This window comes from Cuculus canorus, chromosome 36, assembly GCF_017976375.1.
Source record: "Cuculus canorus isolate bCucCan1 chromosome 36, bCucCan1.pri, whole genome shotgun sequence".
In the NCBI taxonomy this organism is placed as follows: domain Eukaryota; kingdom Metazoa; phylum Chordata; class Aves; order Cuculiformes; family Cuculidae; genus Cuculus; species Cuculus canorus.
This window is the reverse complement of record NC_071436.1, coordinates 848,661-875,019: the sequence shown is the minus strand read 5'-3', so window position 1 is coordinate 875,019 and position 26,359 is coordinate 848,661. Positions and strand designations below refer to the sequence as shown.

Here is a 26,359-nt window from a genome sequence, read left to right as displayed (position 1 = left end):
GAACCCCTCTAACTGTGACCGGGGGGGGGTTTGGGGGGGTTTGAACCCCTCTAACTGTGACCGGAGGGGGGTTTGGGGGGGTTTGAACCCCTCTAACTGTGACCGGGGGGGGGTTTGGGGGGGTTTGAACCCCTCTAACTGTGACCGGAGGGGTTTGAGCCCCTCTGTGACCTGGGGGGGGTTTGGGGGGGTTTGAACCCCTCTAACTGTGACCAGGGGGGTTTGGGGGTCTCCCCATCCCTGAGGTTTTGAGGTCCCCTCATCCCATCCCTGAGGCTTTGGGGTCCCTTCATCCCATTTCTGGGGTTTGGGGGCCCTCCTATCCCTTCCCTGGGGTTTTGGGGTCTCCCTGTCCCTGAGGTTTTGGGGTCCCCTCATCCCATCCCTGGGCTTTGGGATCCCTCCCATCCTGTCCCTGAGGGTTTGGCCCCATCCCGCCCCTGGGGTTTTGGGGTCTCCTCATCCCTTTGGTTTTGGGTCCCCCTCATTCCTTCCCTGGGGTTTTGGGGTCCTCTTATCCCATCCCTGGCATTTTGGGGTCTCCCTGTCCCTGACATTTTGGGGTCCCCCCATCCCATCCCTGGGAGTTTGTCTGCCCCCCCCCCCATCCCATCCCTGAGGTTTTGGATTCCCCTCATCCCATCCCTGGGGTTTTGGGGCACCCCAATCGCATCCCTGGGGTTTTGGGGTCCCCCCATCCCACCCCTGGGGTTTTGGGGCGCCCCTGACCCCCTCTGCCTCCCGCAGGCCCCGCCATGGCACCGCGCCGCCCCGCCAGCGCCCAGGGCGCCTCGTCCAGCCCGGCCGCGGGATCCGCTGTGGGGCAGAGCAGCTCCGCCCCGGCCACCGACACCCCGTCAGTTTGGGGGGACCGCCGTGGGGGTCCCCCATCTTTCCCCCCCCCTCCCCATTCCCTGGGCTGTGCCCCATTGCGCTGCCATTCCCACAGGGACTTCGGCAGCGACGACTCCGGCAGCGACTTCGAGGAGACGCTACGGCTGCGCGGCAAGAGGGGGTCTCGCCGGGGTGCTGCCCTCCCGGTATGTCGTGCACCCCGTTTTCCACAGGGTCACCCCCAGTTCTGGGGCTGCTCCGGAGTGCGGTGTCCCCTCTCCCGGCAGGTCCCGAAACGTCCCCGGAGCAGCGATCCTGGCGGGGATGGGAGCGGCACGGAGCAAAGCGGCCTCTTCGAGGCTGTCCGGTCAGCCAAGGTCGCCATGGAGGTAACGGGAATGTGGGGGGACACGGGGGTTTGGGGGGCCACGGGGATGGGGGGACACAGTGGTTTGGGGGCGCAGGGATGTGGAGGGACGTAAGGATGTGGAGATGTAGGGATGTGGGGGGACACGGGGGTGTGGGACACATGGGGGTTTGGGGGGACACAGGGATGGGGGGACGTGGGGGTTTGGGGGGACACGGATGGGGGGACGTGGGGGTTTGGGGGGACACAGGGATGGGGGTACGGGGTTTGGGGGACACGGGGATGTGGGGACATGGGGGTTTGGGGGGACACTGGGATGTGGGGGGACACAGGGATGTGGGGGACGTGGAGGTTTGGGGGGATACAGGGATGTGGGGACGGGGTTTGGGGGACACGGGGATGTGGGGGACGTGGGGGTTTGGGGGGACACAGGGATGTGGGGGGACACAGGTTTTGGGGGACACGGATGCGGAGGGACGTAAGGATGTGGGGGACACTGGGATGTGGGGGACACTGGGATGTGGGGGGACACGGGGATGTGGGGGGACACGGGGGTTTGGGGGCACAGGGATGTGGGGGGACACGGGGATGTGGGGGGACACGGGGGTTTGGGGGCACAGGGATGCGGAGGGACGTAAGGATGTGGAGATGTAGGGATGTGGGGGGACATGGGGGTTTGGGGGGACAAAGGGATGTGGGGGACACGGGGATTTGGGGGTCACGGATTCAGGGGACATAGGGATGTGGGGGGACACAGGGATTTGGGGGCCATGGATTCAGGGGACACAAGGATTTGGGGGATACAGGGATTTGGGGGTCATGGATTTGGGGGACACAGGGATTTGGGGGACACCGGGACTGGGGGTCACGGATTCAGGGGACACAGGGATGTGGGGAGGCGCAGTGCCATGAGGGCAGACCGAGGGATGTGGGGTTTGGGGGGTCACTGGGATAGGGGGAGATGCAGGAGCGCAGGGATTTGGGGGGACCCGGGGTTGTGGGGGACACAGGGATTCAGGGGACACGGGTTTAGGGGCCACAGGGATTTGGGGGTCACGGATTCAGGGACCACAGCGATGTGGGGAGACGCAGCGCCATGAGGGCGGATCCGGGGACGTGGGGGTCGCTGGGATGTGGGGCGATGCAGGGATTTGGGGGGGACACGGGGTTCTGGGGGACCCCCCTGCCCCCCTCGGCTGCTGCCCACGGCGCCGTTCCGTAGGCCGTGGTGGACGATTGGCTGGAGACGTACAAGCAGGACCGGGAGGAGGGATTCCTGGAACTCGCCAACTTCATCGTGCGCTCCTGCGGCTGCAGAGGTCCGCGCCGGCCGCGCCGTCCCGCGGAACCCCCGCCCGCGGAACCCCGCACTCATCCCCGGATCCTCCGGCAGGCACCGTGACTCCGGAGATGTTCCGGAACCTGCAGAACTCGGAGATCATCCAGCAGCTGACGGAGAAGTTTGAGGAGGTACCGAGCGGGGCGCGAAGCGTTGACGCGGGCGGCGCGGGATCGTGTCTCACCGCCGTCTCCCGCAGGATTCGGCCGATTATCCGCTCTCGCTGAGCACTCAGCCCTGGCGCCGCTTCCGCGCCAGCTTCTGCGAGCTGCTGGCGGTGCTGGTGCGGCGTTGCCAGTACAGCGTCGTCTACGATGAGTTCTTGATGGATTCGCTCATCTCGCTGCTCATCGGCCTCTCCGACTCCCAAGTGCGAGCGTTCCGTCACACCAGCACCTTGGCAGGTAGGCCGCTCGCGGCGCTCCTCGCCGCCTCCGCCACCGGATCCCACCGCGTTCCGCCGTCTCTCGCAGCCATGAAGCTGATGACGGCGTTGGTCAACGTGGCGTTGGCCGTGAAGCTGCACCAGGAGAACAACCAGCGGCAGTTCGAGGCCGAGAGGAGCAAGGAGCCCGGCCGCCGCGCCACCGACAAGCTGGAAGCGCTGCTGGAGAAGCGCCGCGAGGTGAGCGGCGGCAACGGGAGCGACGGCGCGGAGCCGAACGGTGCCTGAGCGCCACCGCGTCCCCGCAGCTCCAGGAGCAGCAGGAGGAGATGGAGAACATGATGAACGGCATCTTCAAGGGCGTCTTCGTGCACCGCTACAGGTCGGGAGCGGAACGGGGCGGGGGCGGCGGTGCGGGTGGGAGCGGAGGGGATGGTGGCGCCAAGGCGGAACGGTGCTGTGCGCGGCAGAGACGTCGTCCCGGAGATCCGCGCCATCTGCATGGAGGAGTTGGGGACGTGGATGAGGAGCTACGCGGCCTCGTTCCTCACCGACAGCTATCTCAAATACCTCGGGTGGAGCCTCTACGACAAGGTGGGCCCCAACGGGGGGGCCGGGGGGGGGCCGGGAGCCGTGGGGACAGCGTGGGGGGCCCGGAGCCGTGGGGACAGCGTGGGGGGCCCGAGGGGGGGCCGGGAGCCGTGGGGACAGCGTGGGGGTCCCAATGGCGGTCCGGGGGACACGGGGACAGGGTGGGGGGCCCGAGGGGGGGGCCGGGAGCCGTGGGGACAGCGTGGGGGTCCCAATGGGGGTCTGGGAGCCATGGGGACAGGGTGGGGGTCCCAATGGGGGTCCGGGAGCCATGGGGACAGGATGGGGGTCCTGTTGGGGGTCTGGGAGCCCCGGGACGGGACGGGGGTCCCGTTGGGGGTCCGGGAGATATAGGGAGAGGATGGGGGTCCCGCTGGGGGTCCGGGAGCCATGGGGACGGGACGGGGTCCCATGGGGGGTCCGGGAGATATGGGGACGGGATGGGGGTCCCGTTGGGGGTCCGGGAGCCGTGGGGACGGGACGGGGGTCCCGTTGGGGGTCCGGGAGCCATGGGGCCGGGACGGGGGTCCCGTTGGGGGTCCGGGAGCCAGGGGGACGGGACGGGGGTCCCGTTGGGGGTCCGGGAGCCCCGGGGACGGGACGGGGGTCCCATTGGGGGTCTGGGAGATATGGGGAGAGGACGGGGGTCCTGCTGGGGGTCCGGGAGCCCCGGGGACGGGACGGGGGTCCCATTGGGGGTCCAGGAGCCATGGGGCCAGGGCGGGGGTCCCGCTGGGGGTCCGGGAGCCCCGGGGACCGGACGGGGGTCCCGGTGACGCCGGCTGTGGCCGCAGCAGCGGGAGGTGCGCATGCAGTGCGTGAAGGCGCTGCAGGGCCTGTACGGGAGTCGCGACATGGCCGCGCACTTGGAGCTCTTCACCAGCCGCTTCAAGGTGAGCGGGATCCCACGGAGACCCTTCCGGATCCCGGTGGGATCCCTCTGGATGGCGGTGGGATCCCTCTGGATGGCGGTGGGATCCGTCCGGATGGCGGTGGGCCGGGCGGTGAGCGCAGCCCCTCGGCAGCCGCGCATGGTGGCCATGGTGCTCGACAAGGACACCGACGTGGCCGTGCAGGTGGTGAAGCTGCTGACGCTGATGCTGGAGTGAGCGCCGGAGGGATTGGGAATGGCGGGACAGGGATCTCCGGAGGGATTGGGAATGGGGGGGACAGGGACCTCCGGAGGGATTGGGAATGGCGGGACGGGGATCTCCGGAGGGATTGGGAATGGGGGGGACGGGGACCTCCGGAGGGATTGGGAATGGGGGGGACGGGGATCTCCGGAGGGATTGGGAATGGCGGGACAGGGATCTCCGGAGGGATTGGGAATGGGGGGGACGGGGACCTCCGGAGGGATTGGGAATGGGGGGACGGGGACCTCCGGAGGGATTGGGAATGGGGGGGACGGGGATCTCCGGAGGGATTGGGAATGGGGGGGACGGGGATCTCCGGAGGGATTGGGAATGGGGGGGACGGGGACCTCCGGAGGGATTGGGAATGGGGGGACGGGGACCTCCGGAGGGATTGGGAATGGGGGGGACGGGGATCTCCGGAGGGATTGGGAATAGGGGGACGGGGACCTCCGGAGGGATTGGGAATGGGGGGGGACAGGGACCTCCAGTGGGATTGGGAATGGGGGAATGGAATGGGGGGACGTGGGGGGACCGGGATCCCCCACGGGGGTTGTGGACGGAGGGAACGGAGCCGCTCCATGTGCGCAGGAACATGGAGGAGGCGCTGACGGAGGACGACTGCCGCAGCGTTTACCCCGCTGGTCTACGTCTCCAGCCGCTCGCGCTCGCCTCCGCTGCCGGACTTTTCCTCTACCGCAGGTGAGCGGCGGCGGATACACCGTCCGCCCCGAGCTCATCCCTGCCCGGCACCGGCGCTGCCGTCACGCGGGCCGCAGCCCCCGCAAAATTCCCAGCGCTTTCTGTAGCCAAAACCTTGACTCAGCCTCGATTTCCTCCCCGCTCGCCGTGGGGAGCGCCTGGCGCGCGGCCAACCCTCCCCATCCCGATCCAATCCACGTAATGGGAGCGAGCCACGCCGTAACCGCATCCTTAACGGGAACGTGGCCCGGGGCGGCGCGAGACCGGCACGCGCTGGCTCCGCTGCTACGAGCCTCGTCCGCGTGTCCCGCTCGGACGCGGCGGCGGTGTCCGGCGGCGCCGTGTTTATCTCGGCGCGGGCCTTGGCGGCTCCTGGCGGAGAGGCCGTGTTTGGGCTCGGTCCCGGCTGCGTCGTCGGCACAGCTGCGGCTGCCGTCAGCGCGGATCCTCCCCGTCCCTCGGGGGAGCGGCTGCCGCCCCTCTGTCCCCCGCGGATTCCGCTCCTGGCACGTCCCCCGGCTCCGTTCCCGCAACACGGAGGGTGTGGGGTTGTGTCCTTGGAATAAGGGGTGTGGGGGACCCCCATGTCCCCATCTGGGGGGTTTGTGGTCTGTGTGTGTCCCCCAACTCCATCCCCGGAGCACAGAGGGTGTGGGACTCCCATGTCCCTGTTCTTGGGGTTCTGTCTTTGGAATGGAGGGTGTGGTGGACATTTGTGACCCCCAAACAGGGGTGTGGGGGACCCCCATGTCCCCATCTGGGGGATTTGTGGTTCGTGTGTGTCCCCCAACTCCATCCCTGGAGCACAGAGGGTGTGGGACTCCCGTGTCCCTGTTCTTGGGGTTCTGTTCTTGGAATAAGGGGTGTGGGGGACCTTTGTGACCCCCAAACAGGGGTGTGGGGGACCCCCATGTCCCCGTCTGGGGGGTTTGTGGTCTGTGTGTGTCCCCCAACTCCATCCCCGGAGCACAGAGGGTGTGGGACTCTCATGTCCCTGTCCTTGGGGTTCTGTCCTTGGAATGGGGGGTGTGGGGGACATTTGTGACCCCCAAACAGGGGTGTGGGGGACCCCCATGTCCTTGTCTGGGGGGTTTCTGCTCCCTGTGTGTCCCCCAACTCCGTCGTTGGAGCACGGAGGGTGTGGGACCCCCTTGTCCTTGTCTATGGGGTTCTATCCTTGGAATGGGGGGTGTGGGGGACCTTTGTGACCCCCCAAATAGGGGTGTGGGGGTCCCCCATGTCCCTGTTTCTGGGGTTCTCTCCTCGGAACTGGGGGTGTGGGCCCCCCGTGTCCCTGTTTCTGGGGTTCCATCCTCGGAACTGGGGGTACGTGGGCCCCCCGTGTCCCTGTTTCTGGGGTTCCATCCTCGGAACTGGGGGTACGTGGGCCCTCCGTGTCCCTGTTTCTGGGATTCAGCTTTTGGGGGGACACGGGGACACCCCCGCAGGCTGCTGGATCCCCGGCGAGGGGCGGATGCGGAGGCGTCAGCGTCGCGCGATGGTGACAACCGAGTCTTCTTCCGTCTACTTCTGAACTTCTTCATTGAGAGTGAGGTGAGCGCGGCCGGCGGGACCCCAAAAGGGCAACGGGACCCCAAAAGGGCACAGGGACCCCCGAGAGGGCAACGGGACCCTCGAGAGGGCACAGGGAACCCCGAAAGGGGACAGGGGCCCCTGAGAGGGCAGCGGGACCCCCGAGAGGACACAGGGACCCCCAAGAAGCCATAGGGACCCCCGGGAGAGCAGAGGGACCCCCGAGAGGGTAAGAGGACCCCCAAGAAGCCATAGGGATCCCTGGGAGGGCAATGGGACCCCTGAGAGATCATTGGGACCCCCGAGAGGGCAATAGGACCCCCAAGAGGGTAAGAGGACCCCCAAAAGGGCACAGGGACTCCTGAGAGGGCAGTGGGACACCGAGAGGGCAATGGGACCCCCAAGAGGGCAGTGGGACCCCCAAGAAGCCACAGGGATCCCCGGGAGGTCATTGGGACCCCCGTGAGGTCATTGGGACCCCCGAGAGGGCAGTGGGACCCCCAAGAGGCCACAGGGACCCCCAAGAGGTTATTGGGACCCCAAGAGGGTAAGAGGGACCCCCGAGAGGGTAAGAGGGACCCCCAAGAGGGTCATTGGGACCCCCGTGAGGTCGTTGGGGACCCCCGTGAGGTCATTGGGACCCCCGAGAGGGCACCGGGACCCCCGAGAGGGTAAGAGGGACCCCCGTGAGGTCGTTGGGACCCCCGAGAGGGCGCGGGGCCCCCCGTGAGGTCATGGGGACCCCCGAGAGGGCGCGGGGCCCCCCGTGAGGAGGTTGTTCGCAGCTGCACGAGCACGCGGTGTACCTGGTGGACAGTCTGTGGGAGTGCGCCGGAGCGCGGCTGCGCGACTGGGACACCGTCGGAGCGCTCCTGCTGCGGGGGGGCGCCCCCGGACGGTACGGAACCGCCCGGAGCGGCCGGAGCCAGCGGCGCTGGGGGGCACGGGGGGGCACTGGGACGGCACTGGGAGGCACTGGGGGGCACTGGGAGGCACTGGGGGGCACTGGGGGGCACTGGGAGGCACTGGGGGGCACTGGGGGGCACTGGGGGGGCACTGGGAGGCACTGGGGGGCAATGGGGGGCACTGGGAGGCACTGGGGGGCACTGGGATGGCACTGGGGGGCACTGGGAGGCACTGGGATGGCACTGGGAGGCACTGGGAATGGCACTGGGAGGCACTGGGAGGCACTGGGAGGCACTGGGACCGAGTAGGGCTACGCCGGAACGCCCTGGGATAACCTGGAGGTATATGGGGATGTCACTGGGATGCACTGGGAGGTGCTGGGATGCAGTAGGCGAGTTACTGGGATGGGCGGGGAGAGACTGGGATGCACTGGGAGGTACTGGGATGGGCAGGGAGAGACTGGGATGCACTGGGAGGTACTGGGATGGGCAGGGAGAGACTGGGATGCACTGGGAGGTGCTGGGATGGACGGGGAGGGACTGGGATGGACTGGGAGAGACTGGGATGCGCTCAGGACACACTGGGAGGTGCTGGGATGGACAAGGAGAGACTGGGATGTGCACTGGGAGGTACTGGGATGTGCGTGGGACGTACTGGGAGGTACTGGGATGGGCTTGGGATTCACTTGGATGCACTGGGGCACACTGGGGGGTACTGGGATGCACTGGGACGCATTGGGATGCGATTGGGATGTGCTGGGATGCACTGGAAGGTACTGGGAGGTGCTGGGATTGACTGGGATGCACGTGGGATGCACTGGGAGGTACTGGGATGCACTGGGATGCCCTGGGGGGCACTGGGAGGTGCTGGGATGCACTGGGATGCCCTGGGGGGCACTGGGAGGTGCTGGGATGCACATGGGATGCACTGGAAGGTACTGGGACTGACTGGGATGCACTGGGAGGTACTGGGATGCACTGGAAGGTACTGGGAGGTACTGGGATGCACTGGGAGGTACTGGGATGCATTGTAAGGTACTGGGATTGACTGGGATGCACTGGAAGGTACTGGGATTGACTGGGATGCACTGGGAGGTACTGGAAGGTACTGGGAGGCACTGGAAGGTACTGGGATGCACTGGGAGGTACTGGGATGCACTGGGAGGCACTGGAAGGTACTGGGATGCACTGGGAGGTACTGGGATGCACTGGGAGGTACTGGGATGCACTGGAAGGTACTGGGAGGCACTGGGATGCACTGAAAGGTACTGGGAGGCACTGGGATGCACTGTGGGAGGTACTGGGATGCACTGGGAGGCACTGGAAGGTACTGGGAGGCACTGGGAGGTGCTGTGATGCGCTGGGAGCTCCAGGGCCTGGGATATTATGGGATGCTGGGCTGTCCCAGGGTTGCATCCTGCCCGCTGGAAGCCGAGGAGTGGGAGGCACTGGGATCGACTGGGACGCACTGGGATCTGTGGGAGGGTTACGGGGGGGGCTCTGGGCCGCCCCCCATTATTTCCGCCCCCCCCCCAGGGCTGTCGGACGCGCAGGAGAAGGCGCTGGTGGACATCCTGGCGGCGAGCGTGGCGCGGGCGGCCGAGGGGCGGCTGCCGGTGGGCCGCGGCCCCGCCACCAAGGTGACAACAGAGCCCAGGGCGGCCATTGGAGGGGGTCCCCCTAAATCCTTCCTCCCCCACACCCCGAACCCCCCTTTGTTTCCCGTCTGTGTCCCCCCCTTTTCGCAGCTCTCGGCGCGGGAGCGCAAAGCGCAGGCGGAGGAGCGGTCGCGGCTCAGCCATTGCCTCATCCCGGTGCTGCCGCAGCTCCTGCTTAAGGTGAGCAGGGTACGGCCCCCCCAAAAAACCAAACCCCAGCTTTTTGGGGGGGGTTTGGGGGTGACACACAGCTCCCCCCCCCCTATTTTTATGGCTCCGCAGTTCTCCGCCGACGCCGAGAAAGTGGGCTCCGCTCCTGGAAACGCTGCAATGCTTCGACCTCAGCGTCTACCGCACCGGACGCCTCGAAAAGGTGTTCTGGCGGCGCTTCAACCCCCCAAAAAAACTGGGGTTCAACCCTCCTTTTCTGGTGTGTGTCCCCCCCAAACTCCTCGTTGTGGGTCCCCCCCCGCAGCATTTGGATTCGGCGCTGGAGCAGCTGCAGGAGGTGATGGAGAAGCACACGGAGGGAGCGGTGCTGGAGGCGGCGTCGCGGGCGCTCCACGCGCTCTGCGATCCCCAAGTGGCGCTGAGCGGCCGCGCCCAAACGGCCAGGGGGCGGCTGGCGGACCGGCTGGCCGACAAGTGCCACCGGGAGGTGACAGACCTGCTCCAGGTGGGCGCTGGGGGCACTGGGAGGGACTGGGAGGGACTGGGAGAGGATGGGGGGGCAGACAAGTGCCACCGGAGGTGACAGACCTGCTCCAGGTGGGCGCTGGGGGCACTGGGAGCACTGGGGGGGGGACTGGGAGAGGGATGGGGGGGCAGACAAGTGCCACCGGGAGGTGACAGACCTGCTCCAGGTGGGCGCTGGGGCACTGGGAGCACTGGGAGTGATGGGAGGGGGGATGGGGGGGCAGACAAGTGCCACCGGGAGGTGACAGACCTGCTCCAGGTGCGCACTGGGGGCACTGGGAGCACTGGGAGGGATGGGAGAGGGATGGGGGGGGCGGACAAGTGCCACCGGGAGGTGACAGACCTGCTCCAGGTGGGCACTGGGGGCACTGGGAGCACTGGGGGGGACTGGGAGAGGGATGGGGGGGGCAGACAAGTGCCACCGGGAGGTGACAGACCTGCTCCAGGTGGGCACTGGGGGCACTGGGAGCACTGGGAGGGACTGGGAGAGGGGATGGGGGGGCACTGGGAGCACTGGGAGTGATGGGAGAGGGGATGGGGGGGCACTGGGAGTGTTGGGAGTGATGGGAGAGGGAATGGGGGGGCACTGGGAGGGACTGGGAGAGGGGATGGGGGGGCACTGGGAGGGAACTGGGAGTGATGGGAGAGGGGATGGGGGGGCACTGGGAGGGACTGGGAGTAATGGGAGAGGTGAGGGAGGGACTGGGAGGGACTGGGAGAGGGAATGGGGGGGGACTGGGAGGGACTGGGAATGATGGGAGAGGGAGAAGGGGGGACTGGGAGGGACTGGGAGAGGGAATGGGGGGGACTGGGAGGGACTGGGAGTGATGGGAGAGGGAGAAGGGGGGACTGGGAGGGACTGGGAGAGGGAATGGGGGGGGACTGGGAGGGACTGGGATTGATGGGAGAGGGAGAAGGGGGGACTGGGAGGGACTGGGAGAGGGAGGGGGGTACTGGGGCTAACTGGGAGTGACTGGGAGTAGGAGAGGGGCATACTGGGGGTAACTGGGAGTGACTGGGAGAGGGAGGGGGGGTAACTGGGAGTGACTGGGAGCGCTCAGGCCGTGTCCCTGGAGGAGGAGGAGCTGTACAGTATGGCCGCCACACTGCGCCGCATCGCCGTCCTCTTCACGTGAGCGCCAACGTGGCACCCTCTGAGACCCCCTGGGACCCCCGGCACCCCCGTGTCCCCCAGTGTCCCCCCCAGTGTCCCCAGTGTCCCCCCATGTCCCCATCGTGTCCCCGTTATGTCCCAATTGTGTCCCCATCCCCTCCCGGCTGTGTCCCCATCCCCTCCCGGCTGTGTCCCCATCCCCTCCCGGTTGTGTCCCCATCCCATCCCGGTTGTGTCCCCATCCCCATCCCGGTTGTGTCCCCATCCCATCCCGGTTGTGTCCCCATCCATCCCGGTTGTGTCCCCATCCCCATCCCGGCTGTGTCCCATCCATCCCGGTTGTGTCCCCATCCCCATCCCGGTTGTGTCCCCATCCCATCCCGGTTGTGTCCCCATCCCCTCCCGGTTGTGTCCCCATCCCATCCCGGCTGTGTCCCCATCCCATCCCGGCTGTGTCCCCATCCCATCCCGGCTGTGTCCCCATCCCATCCCGGCTGTGTCCCCATCCCATCCCGGTTGTGTCCCCATCCCCTCCCGGTTGTGTCCCCATCCCATCCCGGTTGTGTCCCCATCCCCTCCCGGTTGTGTCCCCATCCCATCCCGGTTGTGTCCCCATCCCATCCCCGTTGTGTCCCCATCCCCATCCCGGCTGTGTCCCCCATCCCCTCCCGGCTGTGTCCCCATCCCCATCCCGGTTGTGTCCCCATCCCATCCCGTTGTGTCCCCATCCCCATCCCCGGCTGTGTCCCCATCCCATCCCGGTTGTGTCCCCATCCCCATCCCGGTTGTGTCCCATCCCATCCCGGTTGTGTCCCCATCCCCTCCCGGTTGTGTCCCCATCCCATCCCGGTTGTTGTCCCCATCCCATCCCCGTTGTGTCCCCATCCCATCCCCGTTGTGTCCCCATCCCCCATGCCCGGTTGTGTCCCCATCCCCTCCCGGCTGTGTCCCCATCCCATCCCGGTTGTGTCCACCATCCCATCCCCGTTGTGTCCCCATCCCCTCCCGGTTGTGTCCCCATCCCATCCCCGTTGTGTCCCCATCCCCATCCCGGTTGTGTCCCCATCCCATCCCGGTTGTGTCCCCATCCCCAACCCGGTTGTGTCCCCATCCCATCCCGGTTGTGTCCCCATCCCATCCCGGTTGTGTCCCCATCCCATCCCTGCTGTGTCCCCATCCCATCCCCGTTGTGTCCCCATCCCATCCCGGGTTGTGTCCCCATCCCATCCCCGTTGTGTCCCCATCCCATCCCGGCTGTGTCCCCATCCCCATCCCGGTTGTTGTCCCCATCCCATCCCGGCTGTGTCCCCATCCCATCCTGGTTGTGTCCCCATCCCATCCCGGTTATGTCCCCATCCCGGCTGTGTCCCCATCCCATCCTGGTTGTGTCCCCATCCCATCCCGGCTGTGTCCCCATCCCCTCCCGGTCGTGTCCCCATCCCATCCCGGTTATGTCCCCATCCCGGTTGTGTCCCCAATCCCCTCCCGGTTGTGTCCCCATCCCATCCCGGTTGTGTCCCCATCCCATCCCGTCCCGGTTGTGTCCCCATTCCGTCCCCGTTGTGTCCCGGTCCGGCAGTGCCCACGATCTGACTCCGTGGCAGCTCTTGAGCCGTGTGTGCGGCTGCTGCGCCGCGCGGTGGCGACGGGAGAGGTTCCCCCACAGGTACCCCCCGAGACCCACCGGGGCCCTATGGGCTGCCCCACAAGTGCCCTGCGGCCCCTCTGCCCCCTATGGGGCTGCCCCACAACTGCCCTGCGGCCCCTCTGCCCCTATGGGGCTGGCCCCACAAGTGCCCTGCGGCCCCTCTGCCCCTATGGGGCTGCCCCGCAAGTGCCCTGCGGCCCCTCTGCCCTATGGGGCCTGCCCCACAAGTGCTCTGCGGCCCCTCTGCTGCTATGGGGCTGCCCCACAAGTGCTCTGCAGCCCCTCTGCTGCTATGGGGCTGCCCCACAGAGTCTCTGGGGTCTCTGCGGCCCCTCTGCTGCTATGGGGCTGCCCCACAGAGTCTCTGGGGTCTCTGCGGCCCCTCTGCAGCTATGGGGCCTGCCCACAGAGTCTCTGGGGTCTCTGCGGCCCCTCTGCTGCTATGGGGCTGCCCCAACAGAGTCTCTGGGGTCTCTGTGGCCCCTGTGCTGCTATGGGGCTGCCCCACAGAGTCTCTGGGGTCTCTGCGGCCCCTGTGCTGCTATGGGGCTGCCCCACAGAGTCTCTGGGGTCTCTGTGGCCCCTGTGCTGCTATGGGGCTGCCCCACATCTCTCCCTCAGGTCCTCGTTCCCACCATCTCCTGTCTGACCTTCCATATCCTCTGGGATCTCTCCCACCTGCCGAGCACCGACGTCCCCGAGGTGAGCGCCGCCATGGCTGTGGGGGCTGCTCCGAGCGGCCACCGCCACCGTTCCTGACGGCCACCACGGACACCCCTAATGGCCACCGTGTCCCTAACGGCCACCATGTCTACCCCTAATGGCCACCGTGTCCCTAATGGCCACCATGTCTACCCCTAATGGCCACCATGTTCATCCCTAATGGCCACCGTGTCCCATCCCTAATGGCCACCGTAGTCCCTAACGGCCACCACATCCATCCCTAATGGCCGCCATGTCCCTAATGGCCACCATGTCCATCCCTAATGGCCGCCATGTCCATCCCTAATGGCCGCCATGTCCCTAATGGCCGCCACGTCCATCCCTAATGGCCACCATGTCCCTAATGGCCGCCATGTCCATCCCTAATGGCCGCCATGTCCCTAATGGCCGCCATGTCCCTAATGGCCGACATGTCCATCCCTAATGGCCGCCATGTCCCTAATGGCCGCCATGTCCCTAATGGCCGCCACATCCATCCCTAATGGCCGCCATGTCCCTAATGGCCGCCATGTCCCTAATGGCCGCCATGTCCATCCCTAATGGCCGCCATGGTCCCTAATGGCCGCCATGTCCATCCCTAATGGCCGCCATGTCCCTAATGGCTGCCATGTCCCTAATGGCCCACCACATCCATCCCTAATGGCCGCCATGTCCCTAATGGCCGCCATGTCCCTAATGGCCGCCATGTCCATCCCTAATGGCCGCCATGTCCCTAATGGCTGCCATGTCCCATAATGGCCACCACATCCATCCCTAATGGCCGCCATGTCCCTAATGGCCGCCATGTCCCTAATGGCCGCCATGTCCCTAATGGCCGCCATGTCCATCCCTAATGGCCGCCATGTCCCTAAATGGCTGCCATGTCCCCTAATGGCCACCACATCCATCCCTAATGGCCGCCATGTTCCTATGGCCGCCATGTCCATCCTAATGGCCCGCCATGTCCATCCCTCATGGCCGCCATGTCCCCTAATGGCCGCCATGTCCATCCCTAATGGCCACCACATCCATCCCTAATGGCCGCCATGTCTCCTAATGGCCGCCATGTCCATCCCTAATGGCCACCACGTCCATCCCTAATGGCCGCCATGTCCCTAATGGACGCCATGTCCATCCCTAATGGCCACCACGTCCATCCCTAATGGCCGCCATGTCCTAATGGTCACCATGTCCATCCCTAATGGCCACCACGTCCATCCCTAATGGCCGCCATGTCCATCCCTCATGGCCGCTGTGTCCCTGACGTCCCCCGTTTTTTCCATTCCAGGAGCCGCTGCAGCGCCTTCGCTCGCGCTCCACCTCCTTCGTCTCGCTGTGCCAGAGCTGCCTGCTGGACGCGGACGGCCGGCGTGCGGGAAACAGTCGCCTGCGCGCCGCCATGCTGCCAACATGGCGGTTTGGTTGGTTTCTCCCGGATAACGGCGGCGCTGAGTCCTCTCTCGACGTCTCCTCAGGCCTTCGTGGCGCTCGCCGACCTCCTGGTGGTGTTGGGCCCGCGGATGGCGCAGGACGGCGCGAGGCGCTGGCGCGCTGGTGCTGCTGCCGGACACGGAGCTGCAGGCCCAACTCGCCGCCTTCCTCATGGATCACGTCTTCAACGACGGCGGCGAAACGGCGCCCGAGGGTACGTCCCAGCGAGGGCTTCCGCTCGAGCCGAGGTTGACCCAACGTTCCGTTCGACTTCCAGAAAGGGCGGAGGGACGATTCGGTGGGGGATGATGGGATTGAGAGGAGAACTTGAGGTGTTGTGAGGCGAGAGGAGCGTCTCATTGTCCAGAGGGACGTGGACAGGGGGAGAAGTGGGGCTTGGAGAACCTCAACAGGGCCAAGAGGGACCTGGACAGGGGGAGAAGTGGGGCCTGGAGAACCTCAACAGGGCCAAGAGGGACCTGGACAGGACGAGAAGTGGGGCTGGAGAACCTCAACAGGGCCAAGAGGGACCTGGACAGGGGGAGAAGTGGGGCTGGAGAACCTCAACCGGGCCAAGAGGGACCTGGACAGGAGGAGAAGTGGGGCTGGAGAACCTCAACAGGGCCAAGAGGGACCTGGACAGGAGGAGAAGTGGGGCTGGAGAACCTCAACAGGGCCAGGAGGGACCTGGACAGGAGGAGAAGTGGGCTGGAGAACCTCAACAGGGCCAAGAGGGACCTGGACAGGGGGGAAGAAGTGGGGCTGGAGAACCTCACCCGGGCCAAGAGGGACCTGGACAGGGGAGAAGTGGGGCTGGAGAACCTCAACAGGGCCAAGAGGGACCTGGACAGGGGGAGAAGTGGGGCTGGAGAACCTCAACCGGGCCAAGAGGGACCTGGACGGGGGGAGAAGTGGGGCTGGAGACCTCAACAGGGCCAAGAGGGACCTGGACAGGGGGAGAAGTGGGGCTGGAGAACCTCAACAGGGCCAAGAGGGACCTGGACAGGAGGAGAAGTGGGCTGGAGAAACCTCAACAGGGCCAGGGAGGGGACCTGGACAGGAGGAGAAGTGGGGCTGGAGAACCTCAACAGGGCCAAGAGGGACCTGGACAGGGGGAGAAGTGGGGCTGGAGAACCTCAACCGGGCCAAGAGGGACCTGGACAGGGGGAGAAGTGGGGCTGGAGAACCTCAACCAGGGCCAAGAGGGACCTGGACAGGAGGAGAAGTGGGGCTGGAGAACCTCAACAGGGCCAAGAGGGACCTGGACCAGGAGAAGTGGGGCTGGAGAACCTCAACAGGGCCAAGAGGGGACCTGGACAGGAGGAGAAGTGGGGCTGGAGAAACCTCAACAGGGCCCAAGAGGGACCTGGACAGGAGGAGAAGTGGGGCTGGAGAACCTCAACCGGGCCAAGAGGGATCTGGACAGGAGGAGAAGTGGGGCTGGAGAACCTCAACAGGGCCAAGAGGGACCTGGACAGGGGGAGAAGTGGGGCTGGAGAACCTCAACAGGGCCAAGAGAGGGACCTGGACAGGAGGAGAAGTGGGGCTGGAGAACCTCAACCGGGCCAAGAGGGATCTGGACAGGAAGGAGAAGTGGGGGCTGGAGAACCTCAACAGGGCCAAGAGGGACCTGGACAGGGGGGAGAAGTGGGGCTGGAGAACCTCAACCGGGCCAAGAGGGATCTGGACAGGAGGAGAAGTGGGGCTGGAGAACCTTAACAGGGCCAAGAGGGACCTGGACAGGGGGAGAAGTGGGGCTGGAGAACCTCAACAGGGCAAGAGGGATCTGGACAGGAGGAGAAGTGGGGCTGGAGAACCTTCAACCGGGCCACAGAGGGACCTGGACAGGAGGAGAAGTGGGGCTGGAGAACCTCAACCGGGCCAAGAGGGATCTGGACAGGAGGAGAAGTGGGGGCTGGAGAACCTCAACAGGGCCAAGAGGGACCTGGACAGGAGGAGAAGTGGGGCTGGAGAACCTCAACAGGGCCAAGAGGGACCTGGACAGGGGGAGAAGTGGGGCTGGAGAACCTCAACAGGGCCAAGAGGGACCTGGACAGGGGGAGAAGTGGGGCTGGAAGAACCTCAACAGGGCCAAGAGGGACCTGGACAGGACGAGAAGTGGGGCTGGAGAAACCTCAACAGGGCCAAGAGGGACCTGGACAGGGGGAAGAAGTGGGGCTGGAGAACCTCAACCGGGCCAAGAGGGACCTGGACAGGAGGAGAAGTGGGGCTGGAGAACCTCAACAGGGCCAAGAGGGACCTGGACAGGAGGAGAAGTTGGGGCTGGAGAACCTCAACAGGGCCAGGAGGGACCTGGACAGGAGGAGATGTGGGGCTGGAGAACCTCAACAGGGCCAAGAGGGACCTGGACAGGGGGAGAAGTGGGGCTGGAGAACCTCAACCGGGCCAAGAGGGACCTGGACAGGGGGAGAAGTGGGGCTGGAGAACCTCAACAGGGCCAAGAGGGACCTGGACAGGGGGAGAAGTGGGGCTGGAGAACCTCAACCGGGCCAAGAGGGACCTGGACGGGGGGAGAAGTGGGGCTGGAGAAACCTCAACAGGCCAAGAGGGACCTGGACAGGGGGAGAAGTGGGGCTGGAGAACCTCAACAGGGCCAAGAGGGACCTGGACAGGAGGAGAAGTGGGGCTGGAGAACCTCAACAGGGCCAGGAGGGACCTGGACAGGAGGGAGAAGTGGGGCTGGAGAACCTCAACAGGGCCAAGAGGGACCTGGACAGGGGGAGAAGTGGGGCTGGAGAACCTCAACCGGGCCAAGAGGGACCTGGACAGGGGGAGAAGTGGGGCTGGAGAACCTCAACAGGGCCAAGAGGGACCTGGACAGGAGGAGAAGTGGGGCTGGAGAACCTCAACAGGGCCAAGAGGGACCTGGACAGGAGAAGTGGGGCTGGAGAACCTCAACAGGGCCAAGAGGGACCTGGACAGGAGGAGAAGTGGGGCTGGAGAACCTCAACAGGGCCAAGAGGGACCTGGACAGGAGGAGAAGTGGGGCTGGAGAACCTCAACCGGGCCAAGAGGGATCTGGACAGGAGGAGAAGTGGGGCTGGAGAACCTCAACAGGGCCAAGAGGGACCTGGACAGGGGGAGAAGTGGGGCTGGAGAACCTCAACAGGGCCAAGAGGGACCTGGACAGGAGGAGAAGTGGGGCTGGAGAACCTCAACCGGGCCAAGAGGGATCTGGACAGGAGGAGAAGTGGGGCTGGAGAACCTCAACAGGGCCAAGAGGGATCTGGACAGGAGGAGAAGTGGGGCTGGAGAACCTCAACCGGGCCAAGAGGGACCTGGACAGGAGGAGAAGTGGGGCTGGAGAACCTTAACAGGGCCAAGAGGGACCTGGACAGGGGGAGAAGTTGGGGCTGGAGACCTCAACAGGGCCAAGAGGGATCTGGACAGGAGGAGAAGTGGGGCTGGAGAACCTCAACCGGGCCAAGAGGGACCTGGACAGGAGGAGAAGTGGGGCTGGAGAACCTCAACCGGGCCAAGGAGGGATCTGGACAGGAGGAGAAGTGGGGCTGGAGAACCTCAACAGGGCCAAGAGGGACCTGGACAGGAGGAGAAGTGGGGCTGGAGAACCTCAACAGGGCCAAGAGGGACCTGGACAGGGGGAGGAAGTGTGGGCTGGAGAACCTCAACAGGGCCAAGAGGGACCTGGACAGGGGGAGAAGTGGGGCTGGAGAACCTCAACAGGGCCAAGAGGGACCTGGACAGGGGGAGAAGTGGGGCTGGAGAACCTCAACAGGGCCAAGAGGGACCTGGACAGGAGGAGAAGTGGGGCTGGAGAACCTCAACAGGGCCAAGAGGGACCTGGACAGGGGGAGAAGTGGGGCTGGAGAACCTCAACAGGGCCAAGAGGGACCTGGACGGGGGGAGAAGTGGGGCTGGAGAACCTCAAACCGGGCCAAGAGGGACCTGGACAGGAGGAGAAGTGGGGCTGGAGAACCCTCAACAGGCCAAGGAGGGATCTGGACAGGAGGAGAAGTGGGGCTGGAGAACCTCAACAGGGCCAAGAGGGACCTGGACAGGGGGGAGAAGTGGGGCTGGAGAACCTCAAGAGGGTTCACCCTCATCTGGAGAACCTCAACGTCGCTGCAGACGAGAGCGAGAGCCGCATCGCCGAACTGCACCAGCGCCGCGTCCTCCTCGCCGCCTTCTGCAAACTCTTCCTCTTACGGTGGCCTCGAGCTCCGCGCCGCCTCCGACGTCCTTCAAACACTACGGAAAGGTGGGAACGGGGGGACACCGGATGGCTCTGGGGACACCGGGATGGCTGTGGGGACACCAGGATGGCTTTGGGGACACCGGGATGGGCTTTGGGGACACCGAGATGGGCTTTGAGGACACCGAGATGGCCCTGGGGACACCAGGATGGGCTCTGGGGACACCGGGATGGCTTTGGGGACACCGGAATGGGCTTTGAGGACACCGAGATGGCCTTTGGGGACACCGGGATGGCTCTGGGGACACCAAGATGGCCTTTGGGGGACCACCGGGATGGGCTCTGGGGACACCGGGATGGCTCTGGGGACACCGGGATGGGCTTTGGGGACACCAAGATGGGCTTTGGGGACACCGGGACCAGCTTTGGGGACACCGGGATGGGCTCTGGGGACATCAGGACACTGTTCCATCCTCAGTTCTACAACGACTATGGGGACATCATCCGGGAGACGATGAACTGTGTGCGTCAGATCGACCGCCAGGAGTGGGCACAGACCCTCCTCCTCAGCCTCCAGCAGGTCCGGGGGTCCCCAGGGGCGTCCGCGGGGGTCCCCAGAGGGGTCCGGGGGGTCTCCAGAGAGGTCCTGAGGGTCTCCAGAGTAGGTCTGAGGGTCTCCAGAGGGGTTTGAGGGTCTCCAAAGAGGTCTGAGGGATCTCCAGAGAGGTCTGAGGGATCTCCAGAGGGGTTTGAGGGTCTCCAGAGAGGTCCCTGAGGATCTCCAGAGAGGTCTGAGGGATCTCCAGAGAGGTCTGAGGGTCTCCAGAGAGGTTTGAGGGGATCTCCAGAGAGGTTTGAGGGTCTCCAAAGAGATCTGAGGGTCTCCAGAGAGGTCTGAGGGATCTCCAGAGAGGTTTGAGGGTCTCGAGAGAGGTCTGAGGGTCTCCAGAGAGGTTTGAGGGTTTCCAGAGAGGTCTGAGGGATCTCCAGAGAGGTTTGAGGGTCTCCAGAGAGGTTTGAGGGTCTCCAGAGAGGTCTGAGGGATCTCCAGAGAGGTCTGAGGGTCTCCAGAGAGGTTTGAGGGTCTCCAGAGAGGTCTGAGGGTCTCCAGAGAGGTCTGAGGGTCTCCAGAGAGGTCTGAGGGATCTCCAGAGAGGTTTGAGGGTCTCCAGAGAGGTCTGAGGGATCTCCAAAGAGATTCTGAGGGATCTCCAGAGAGGTTTGAGGGTCTCCAGAGAGGTCTGAGGGATCTCCAGAGAGGTCCTGAGGGTCTCCAGAGAGGTCTGAGGGTCTCCAGAGAGGTTTGAGGATCTCAGAGAGGTTTGAGGGATCTCCAGAGAGGTCTGAGGGATCTACAGAGAGGTCTGAGGGTCTCCAGAAGAGGTCTGACGGATCTCCAGAGAAGTCTGGAGGTCTCCTGGAAGCTCGTGGAGATGTGGTTATGGAGTCTTTGGAGAGGTCAGGGGTGGTTGAGGGGCACCTGGAGGTTCTGAGGGGCACCTGGAGGTTTTTGGGGGGTCTCCGGGTCCCCCCACTCCCCATGTTCCCCCTCAGCTGATGTCGGAGCTGCTGCTGACTGAAGGCCCCGAGATCCGCGCGTCCGAGGGCTTCCGGGAGATCCGGGACCTGGCGCGGCGCTTCTCGCTCTTTCTTCAGTCCCCACTCCGTCCACCACCGCCCGGGAGCTGCTCCGTCTCCACCGGTCAGGGGGGCTGCGGCCTCCGTTTGGGGGTTCCGGGGTCCCACGAGGGGGTTCTAAGACCTCATTTGGGGGTTCAAGGAGGTCGTTTGGGGCTCTGGGGGCTCAGTTGGGGGGTTTTGGGGTCTCCTGGAGGGGTCTGGGGGCTCATTTTGGGGGTTCTGGGGTCTCCAGAGGGTTCTAGGAGCTCATGTTTGGGGTTCTAGAAGGTCATTTTGGGGTCTGGGGGCTCAGGTTAGGGGTTCCAGGGTCCCCAGGGGGTTCTGGGAGCTCATTTTGGGGTTCTAGAAGGTCGTTTTGGGGTCTGGGGGCTCATTTGGGGGGTTGTTGGGGTCCCCAAGGGGGTTCTAGGAGCTCATTTTGGGGTTCAAGGAGGTCATTTTGGGGTCTGGGGGCTCAATTTGGGGGTTCTGGGGTCTCCTGGAGGGGTCTGGGGGCTCATTTTGGGGTCTGGGGGCTCATTTTGGCGGTTTTGGGGTCCCCAAGGGGGTTCTAGGAGCTCATTTTGGGGTTCTAGAAGGTCACTTTGGGTCTGGGGCTCATTTTGGGGGTTCCGGGGGTATTTTGGGGGTTCAGAGGGGGTTCATTTTGGGGTCTGGGGGCTCATTTTGGGGGGGTTTTTGGGGTCCCTGGAGAGTTCTAGGAGCTCATTTGGGGGTTCAAGGAGGTCATTTTGGGGGTCTGGGGGCTCACTTTGGGGGTTCTGGGGTACTCCTGGAAGGTCTGGGGCTCAGGTTTTGGGGTTTTGGGGTCTCCAGAGGGTTCTAGGAGGTCATTTTGGGGGTTCTAGGAGATCATTTGGGTCTGGGGGCTCAATTTGGGGGTTCTGGGGTCTCCTGGAGGGGTCTGGGGGCTCATTTTGGGGTCTGGGGGCTCACTTTGGGGTTCTGGGGTCCCCAAGGGGGTTCTAGGAGCTCATTTTGGGTTCAAGGAGCTCATTTTGGGGTTCAAGGAGGTCATTTGGCGGTCTGGGGGCTCAAATTTGGGGTTCCGGGGTCTCCAGAGGGTTCTAGGAGCTCATTTTGGGGTTCTAGGAGGTCATTTTGGGGTCTGGGGGGCTCATTTAGGATATTTTGGGGGTTCCGGGGTTCATTTTGGGGGTTCCCCGCAGGGAGGGGGTGCGCTTCGCTGTGGGCCCCCCGGGACAGGCGGTGGTTCCCCCGACTTTGCCGTTCCTGGAGGTGCTCAGCGAGTTCTCGCCCCGACTGCTGCCCCCCGACCCGCGCCTACCTGTGAGCGGGGGGGACCCCAACATCCTCGGGGGGACCCCAACAGCCCTAGGGAGCCCGGAGGTTCTTGGGGGGTTCTTTGGGGGGGGTCCTTAAGGTCCCTATGGAGCGCCTCAGGTTTCTTGGGGGTTCCTTAAGGTCCCTATGGAGCTCCTGAGGTTCTTGGGGGGTTCTTGGGGGGTCCTTAAGATCCCTATGGAGCTCCTGAGGTTCTTGGGGGGTTCTTGGGGGGGTCTTGGGGTGTCCTTAAGGTCCCTATGGAGCCCCTGAGGTTCTTGGGGGGTTCTTGGGGGGTCCTTAAGATCCCTATGGAGCCCCTGAGGTTCTTGGGGGGTTCTTTGGGGGGGTCCTTAAGGTCCCTATGGAGCCCCGGAGGTTCTTGGGGGGTCCTTAAGGTCCCTATGGAGCCCCTGAGGTTCTTGGGGGGCTCTTGGGGGGTCCTTAAGGTCCCTATGGAGCCCCTGAGGTTCTTGGGGGGTTCTTGGGGGGTTCTTGGGGGGTCCTTAAGATCCCTGTGGAGCTCCTGAGGTTCTTGGGGGGTTCTTGGGGGTTCCTTAAGATCCCTATGGAGCCCCTGAGGTTCTTGGGGGGTTCTTTGAGGGGTCCTTAAGGTCCCTATGGAGCCCCTGAGGTTCTTGGGGGGTTCTTTGGGGGGTCCTTAAGGTCCCTATGGAGCCCCGGAGGTTCTTGGGGGGGTTCTTGGGGGGTCCTTAAGGTCCCTATGGAGCCCCTGAGGTTCTTGGGGGGTTCTTGGGGGGGTCCTTAAGATCCCTATGGAGCCCCTGAGGTTCTTGGGGGGTTCTTGGGGGGTCCTTAAGATCCCTATGGAGCCCCTGAGGTTCTTGGGGGGTTCTTGGGGGGTCCTTAAGATCCCTATGGAGCCCCTGAGGTTCTTGGGGGGTTCTTGGGGGGTCCTTAAGATCCCTATGGAGCTCCTGAGGTTCTTGGGGGGTCCTTAAGGTCCCTATGGAGCTCCTGAGGTTCTTGGGGGGGTTCTTAAGGTCCCTATGGAGCCCCTGAGGTTCGTGGGGTTCTGGGGGGCTGTTGGGGGGCTGTTGGGGTTCAGGGGGGTCCCGGCGCCCCCAGGTTGGCGTTGGTGGAGCGGCTGTGCCGCGAGCGCTGGTCGGGAGGTGGCGACGGCGCCGCGTGGACCCCCATCGCCGCGTACCGGCAGTCACTGCGGCCCCCGGGAGAGGACCCCGCGAACCCCGCGAACCCCACGAACCCCACGAACCCCGCGAACCCCGCCAAGAGGCCCCGGCGCCACGGTGAGGGACCCCAAAACTGAGCCCTCAGGGGGACGGGGGGGACCCCAAAACTGAGCCCTCGGGGGCACGGGGGGGGACCCGAAACTGAGCCCTCGGGGGCACGGGGGGGGGTCCCAAAGCTGAGCCCTCAGGGGTACAGGGGGGACCCCAAAACTGAGCCCTCGGGGACGCGGGGGGGGGTCCCCAAAACTGAGCCCTTGGGGGGACGGGGGGATCCCCAAAACTGAGCACTCAGGGGCGCGGGGGGGGGGACCCCAAAACTGAGCCCCTGTGGTCACGGGGGGGGTCTCAAAGCTGAGCCCTTGGGGGTACAGGGGGGGTCCCCAAAACTGAGCCCTCGGGGGCAGGGGTGGGGGGACCCAAAACTGAGCCCTTGGGGGCACAGGGGGATCCCCAAAACTGAGCCCCTGTGGTCACCGGGGGGGACCCAAAGCTGAGCCCTCGGGGGCGCAGGGGGGGGGTCCCCAAAACTGAGCCCTCAGGGGCACAGGGGGGGTCCCCAAAACTGAGCCCATCAGGGGCACGGGGGGTCCCCAAAACTGAGCCCTTTGGGGCGCAGGGGGGGGTCCCAAAGCTGAGCCCTCAGGGGCACAGGGGGGTCCCCAAAACTGAGCCCTCGGGGGCACAGGGGGGTCCAAAACTGAGCCCTCGGGGACGCGGGGGGGGTCCCCACGAGGGCTCGGGGGGGGTCCCCAAAACTGAGCCCTCAGGGGCGCGGGGGGGGACCCCGAACTGAGCCCCTGTGGTCACGGAGGGGGGGTCTCAAGCTGAGCCTCGGGGGCACAGGGGGGTCCCCAAAACTGAGCCTCGGGACGCGGGGGGTGGGGGGTCCCCAAAACTGAGCCCTCGGGGGCACGGGGGGTCCCCAAAACTGAGCCCTCGGGACGCGGGGGGGGGACCCAAAGCTGAGCCCTCGGTGGCGCAGGGGGGGTCCCAAAACTGAGCCCTCGGGGCACAGGAGGGTCCCCATGTCCCGGGGGGTCCCCAAAAACTGAGCCCTCGGGGGCACAGGAGGGTCCCCATGTCCCGGGGGTCCCCAAAACCTGAGCCCTTGAGGGTCCAGGGGTGTCCCACAGTCCGGGGCCCCCCAAGTCTGAGAGCTTGGGGTCCTGGGGGTCCCCAAATCTGAGGTCTCAGTGTTTTGGGGGTCCCCACGGTCCAGGGGGTCCCCAAAGCTGAGGTCCCCACGTCCCTGGGGGTCCCCCAAAGCTGAGCCCTCGGGGTTCCTGGGGGGTCCCCATGTCCAGGGGGTCCCCAAGGCTGAGGTCCCTGTTGTCCTGGGGGGTCCCCAAGGCTGAGGTCCCCCTGTCTTGGGGGTCCCCATGTCCTGGGGGGTCCCCAAAGCTGAGGTCCCTCTGTCTTGGGGGTCCCCTGTCGTGTGTCCCCATGTCCGGGGGGGGGGGTCCCCAAATCTGAGGTCTCAGTGTCCTGAGGGGTCCCCATGGCTGAAGTCCCCACGGCTGAAGTCCCCACGTCCTGGGGGGGTCCCCAAGTCTGAGGTCCCCGTGTCCCGGGGTCCCCCTGTCCTGGGGGGGTTCCCCAAGTCTGAAGCCCCCCCTTTTCCCCCCCCAGTGAAACCCCCAGTCCGTCGGCGCTTCCCCACGCCGCTGCTGAGCCCGGCGCCCTCCTCCACCGCGCTGCGCCCGTGGCGCCCCAAAATCAGCCCCGGCGGCCCCCGGAGGTGAGGGACCCCCCCAAAAACAAACCCTGGGGCGGGGGGGGACACACTCCCCCCTGAAAGAGAAAGGGGACTCCCCTGAACCCCAACTCTTCATTCCCCCCAAAACAGCAGCAGCTCCGCGTCGCTGCGGCGCAGCAGGATGAGCCGGTGAGGGGGGTATGGGGGAAAAATGGGGGTACGGGGGGGGGGGAAAATGGGGGTAAGGGGGGGGAGCGGGGGGGGAAATGCGGGTATGGGGCGGGAAAATGGGGGTACGGGGGGGGAAAAATGGGGGTACGGGGGAAAAAATGGGGGGTACGAGGGGGGAAATGGGGGTACGGGGGGGGAAAAATGGGGGTACGGAGGGGGGAAAAATGGGGGTACGCGGGGGGGGAAAAAATGGGGGTACGGGGGGGGGAAAATGGGGGTACGGGGGGGGGAAAATGCGGGTATGGGGCGGGAAATGGGGGGTACGGGGGGGAAAAATGGGGGTACGGGGGAAAAAATGGGGGTACGAGGGGGGAAATGGGGGTACGGGGGGGAAAAATGGGGTGGTACGGAGGGGGAGAAAAAATGGGGGTACGGGGGGAAAAATGGGGGTATGGGCGGAAACATGGGGGTAAACGGGGGCGGATACGGGGGGGGAAATGGGGGTACCGGGGGGGAATGGGGTATGGAGGGGGAAAATGGGGGTATGGGGCGGGAATATGGGGGTACCGGGGGGGGGAAAAATGGGGGTACGGGGGGGAAAATGGGGGTACGGGGGGGGTAAATGGGGGTAGGGGGGGCGGGGAAATGGGGGTACGGGGGGGGAAAATGTGGGGTACGGGTGGGGGAAATGGAGGGTAGCGAGGGGGGGAAATGGGGGGTACAGGGGGAAAATGGGGGTATGAGGGGGGGGGGGAGGGGGGGGGGGGGAAATGGGGGTATGAAGGGGGGGAAGTGGTATGGTACGAGGGGGGAAAGTGGGGGTGATACGAGGGGGGGGGAAAGTGGGGGTACGAGGGGGGAAAGTGGGGGGGTACGGGGGTGGGAAATGGGGGGACAGGGGGAGGGCAAATGGGGGTACAGGGGGGACAATGGTGGTATGAAGGGGGAGAAAATGGGGGTACACGGTGGGAAAATGGGGGTACGGGGGTGAAAAGGGGGTACGGGGGAGAGCAAATTGGGGGTTACGGGGGTGAAAAAGGGGGTACGGGGGTGCAAGGGGTACAGGGGTGACTGGGTGAGGACATGGGGGCCCCCCCGTTCCATGCTCAGTCTGATTGGTGGAGGGAGGAGGAGATCCCCGAGG

The 26,359-nt window shown here is 65.4% G+C and overlaps 1 protein-coding gene across 1 annotated transcript; it reads left to right on the top strand.

The window, feature by feature from the left end:
• The first annotated feature begins 221 nt into the window (after positions 1-221).
• STAG3 (stromal antigen 3) lies at positions 222-23,425 on the top strand. The gene is given in 32 exon segments (XM_054052707.1): positions 222-856; positions 950-1,223; positions 2,424-2,520; positions 2,595-2,671; positions 2,740-2,944; positions 3,014-3,165; positions 3,234-3,307; positions 3,396-3,519; positions 4,311-4,409; positions 4,542-4,621; positions 5,238-5,348; positions 5,473-5,891; positions 6,766-6,902; positions 7,667-7,779; positions 9,195-9,426; positions 9,535-9,624; positions 9,727-9,750; positions 9,752-9,817; positions 9,920-10,120; positions 11,202-11,272; positions 12,834-12,859; positions 12,862-12,920; positions 13,524-13,604; positions 14,893-15,020; positions 15,080-15,249; positions 19,146-19,219; positions 19,221-19,256; positions 19,258-19,275; positions 19,688-19,789; positions 20,764-20,948; positions 22,020-22,140; positions 23,204-23,425. Coding segments are annotated over 32 exon segments (3,969 nt in total). The 5' UTR covers positions 222-755.
• The last annotated feature ends 2,934 nt before the right edge of the window (positions 23,426-26,359 follow it).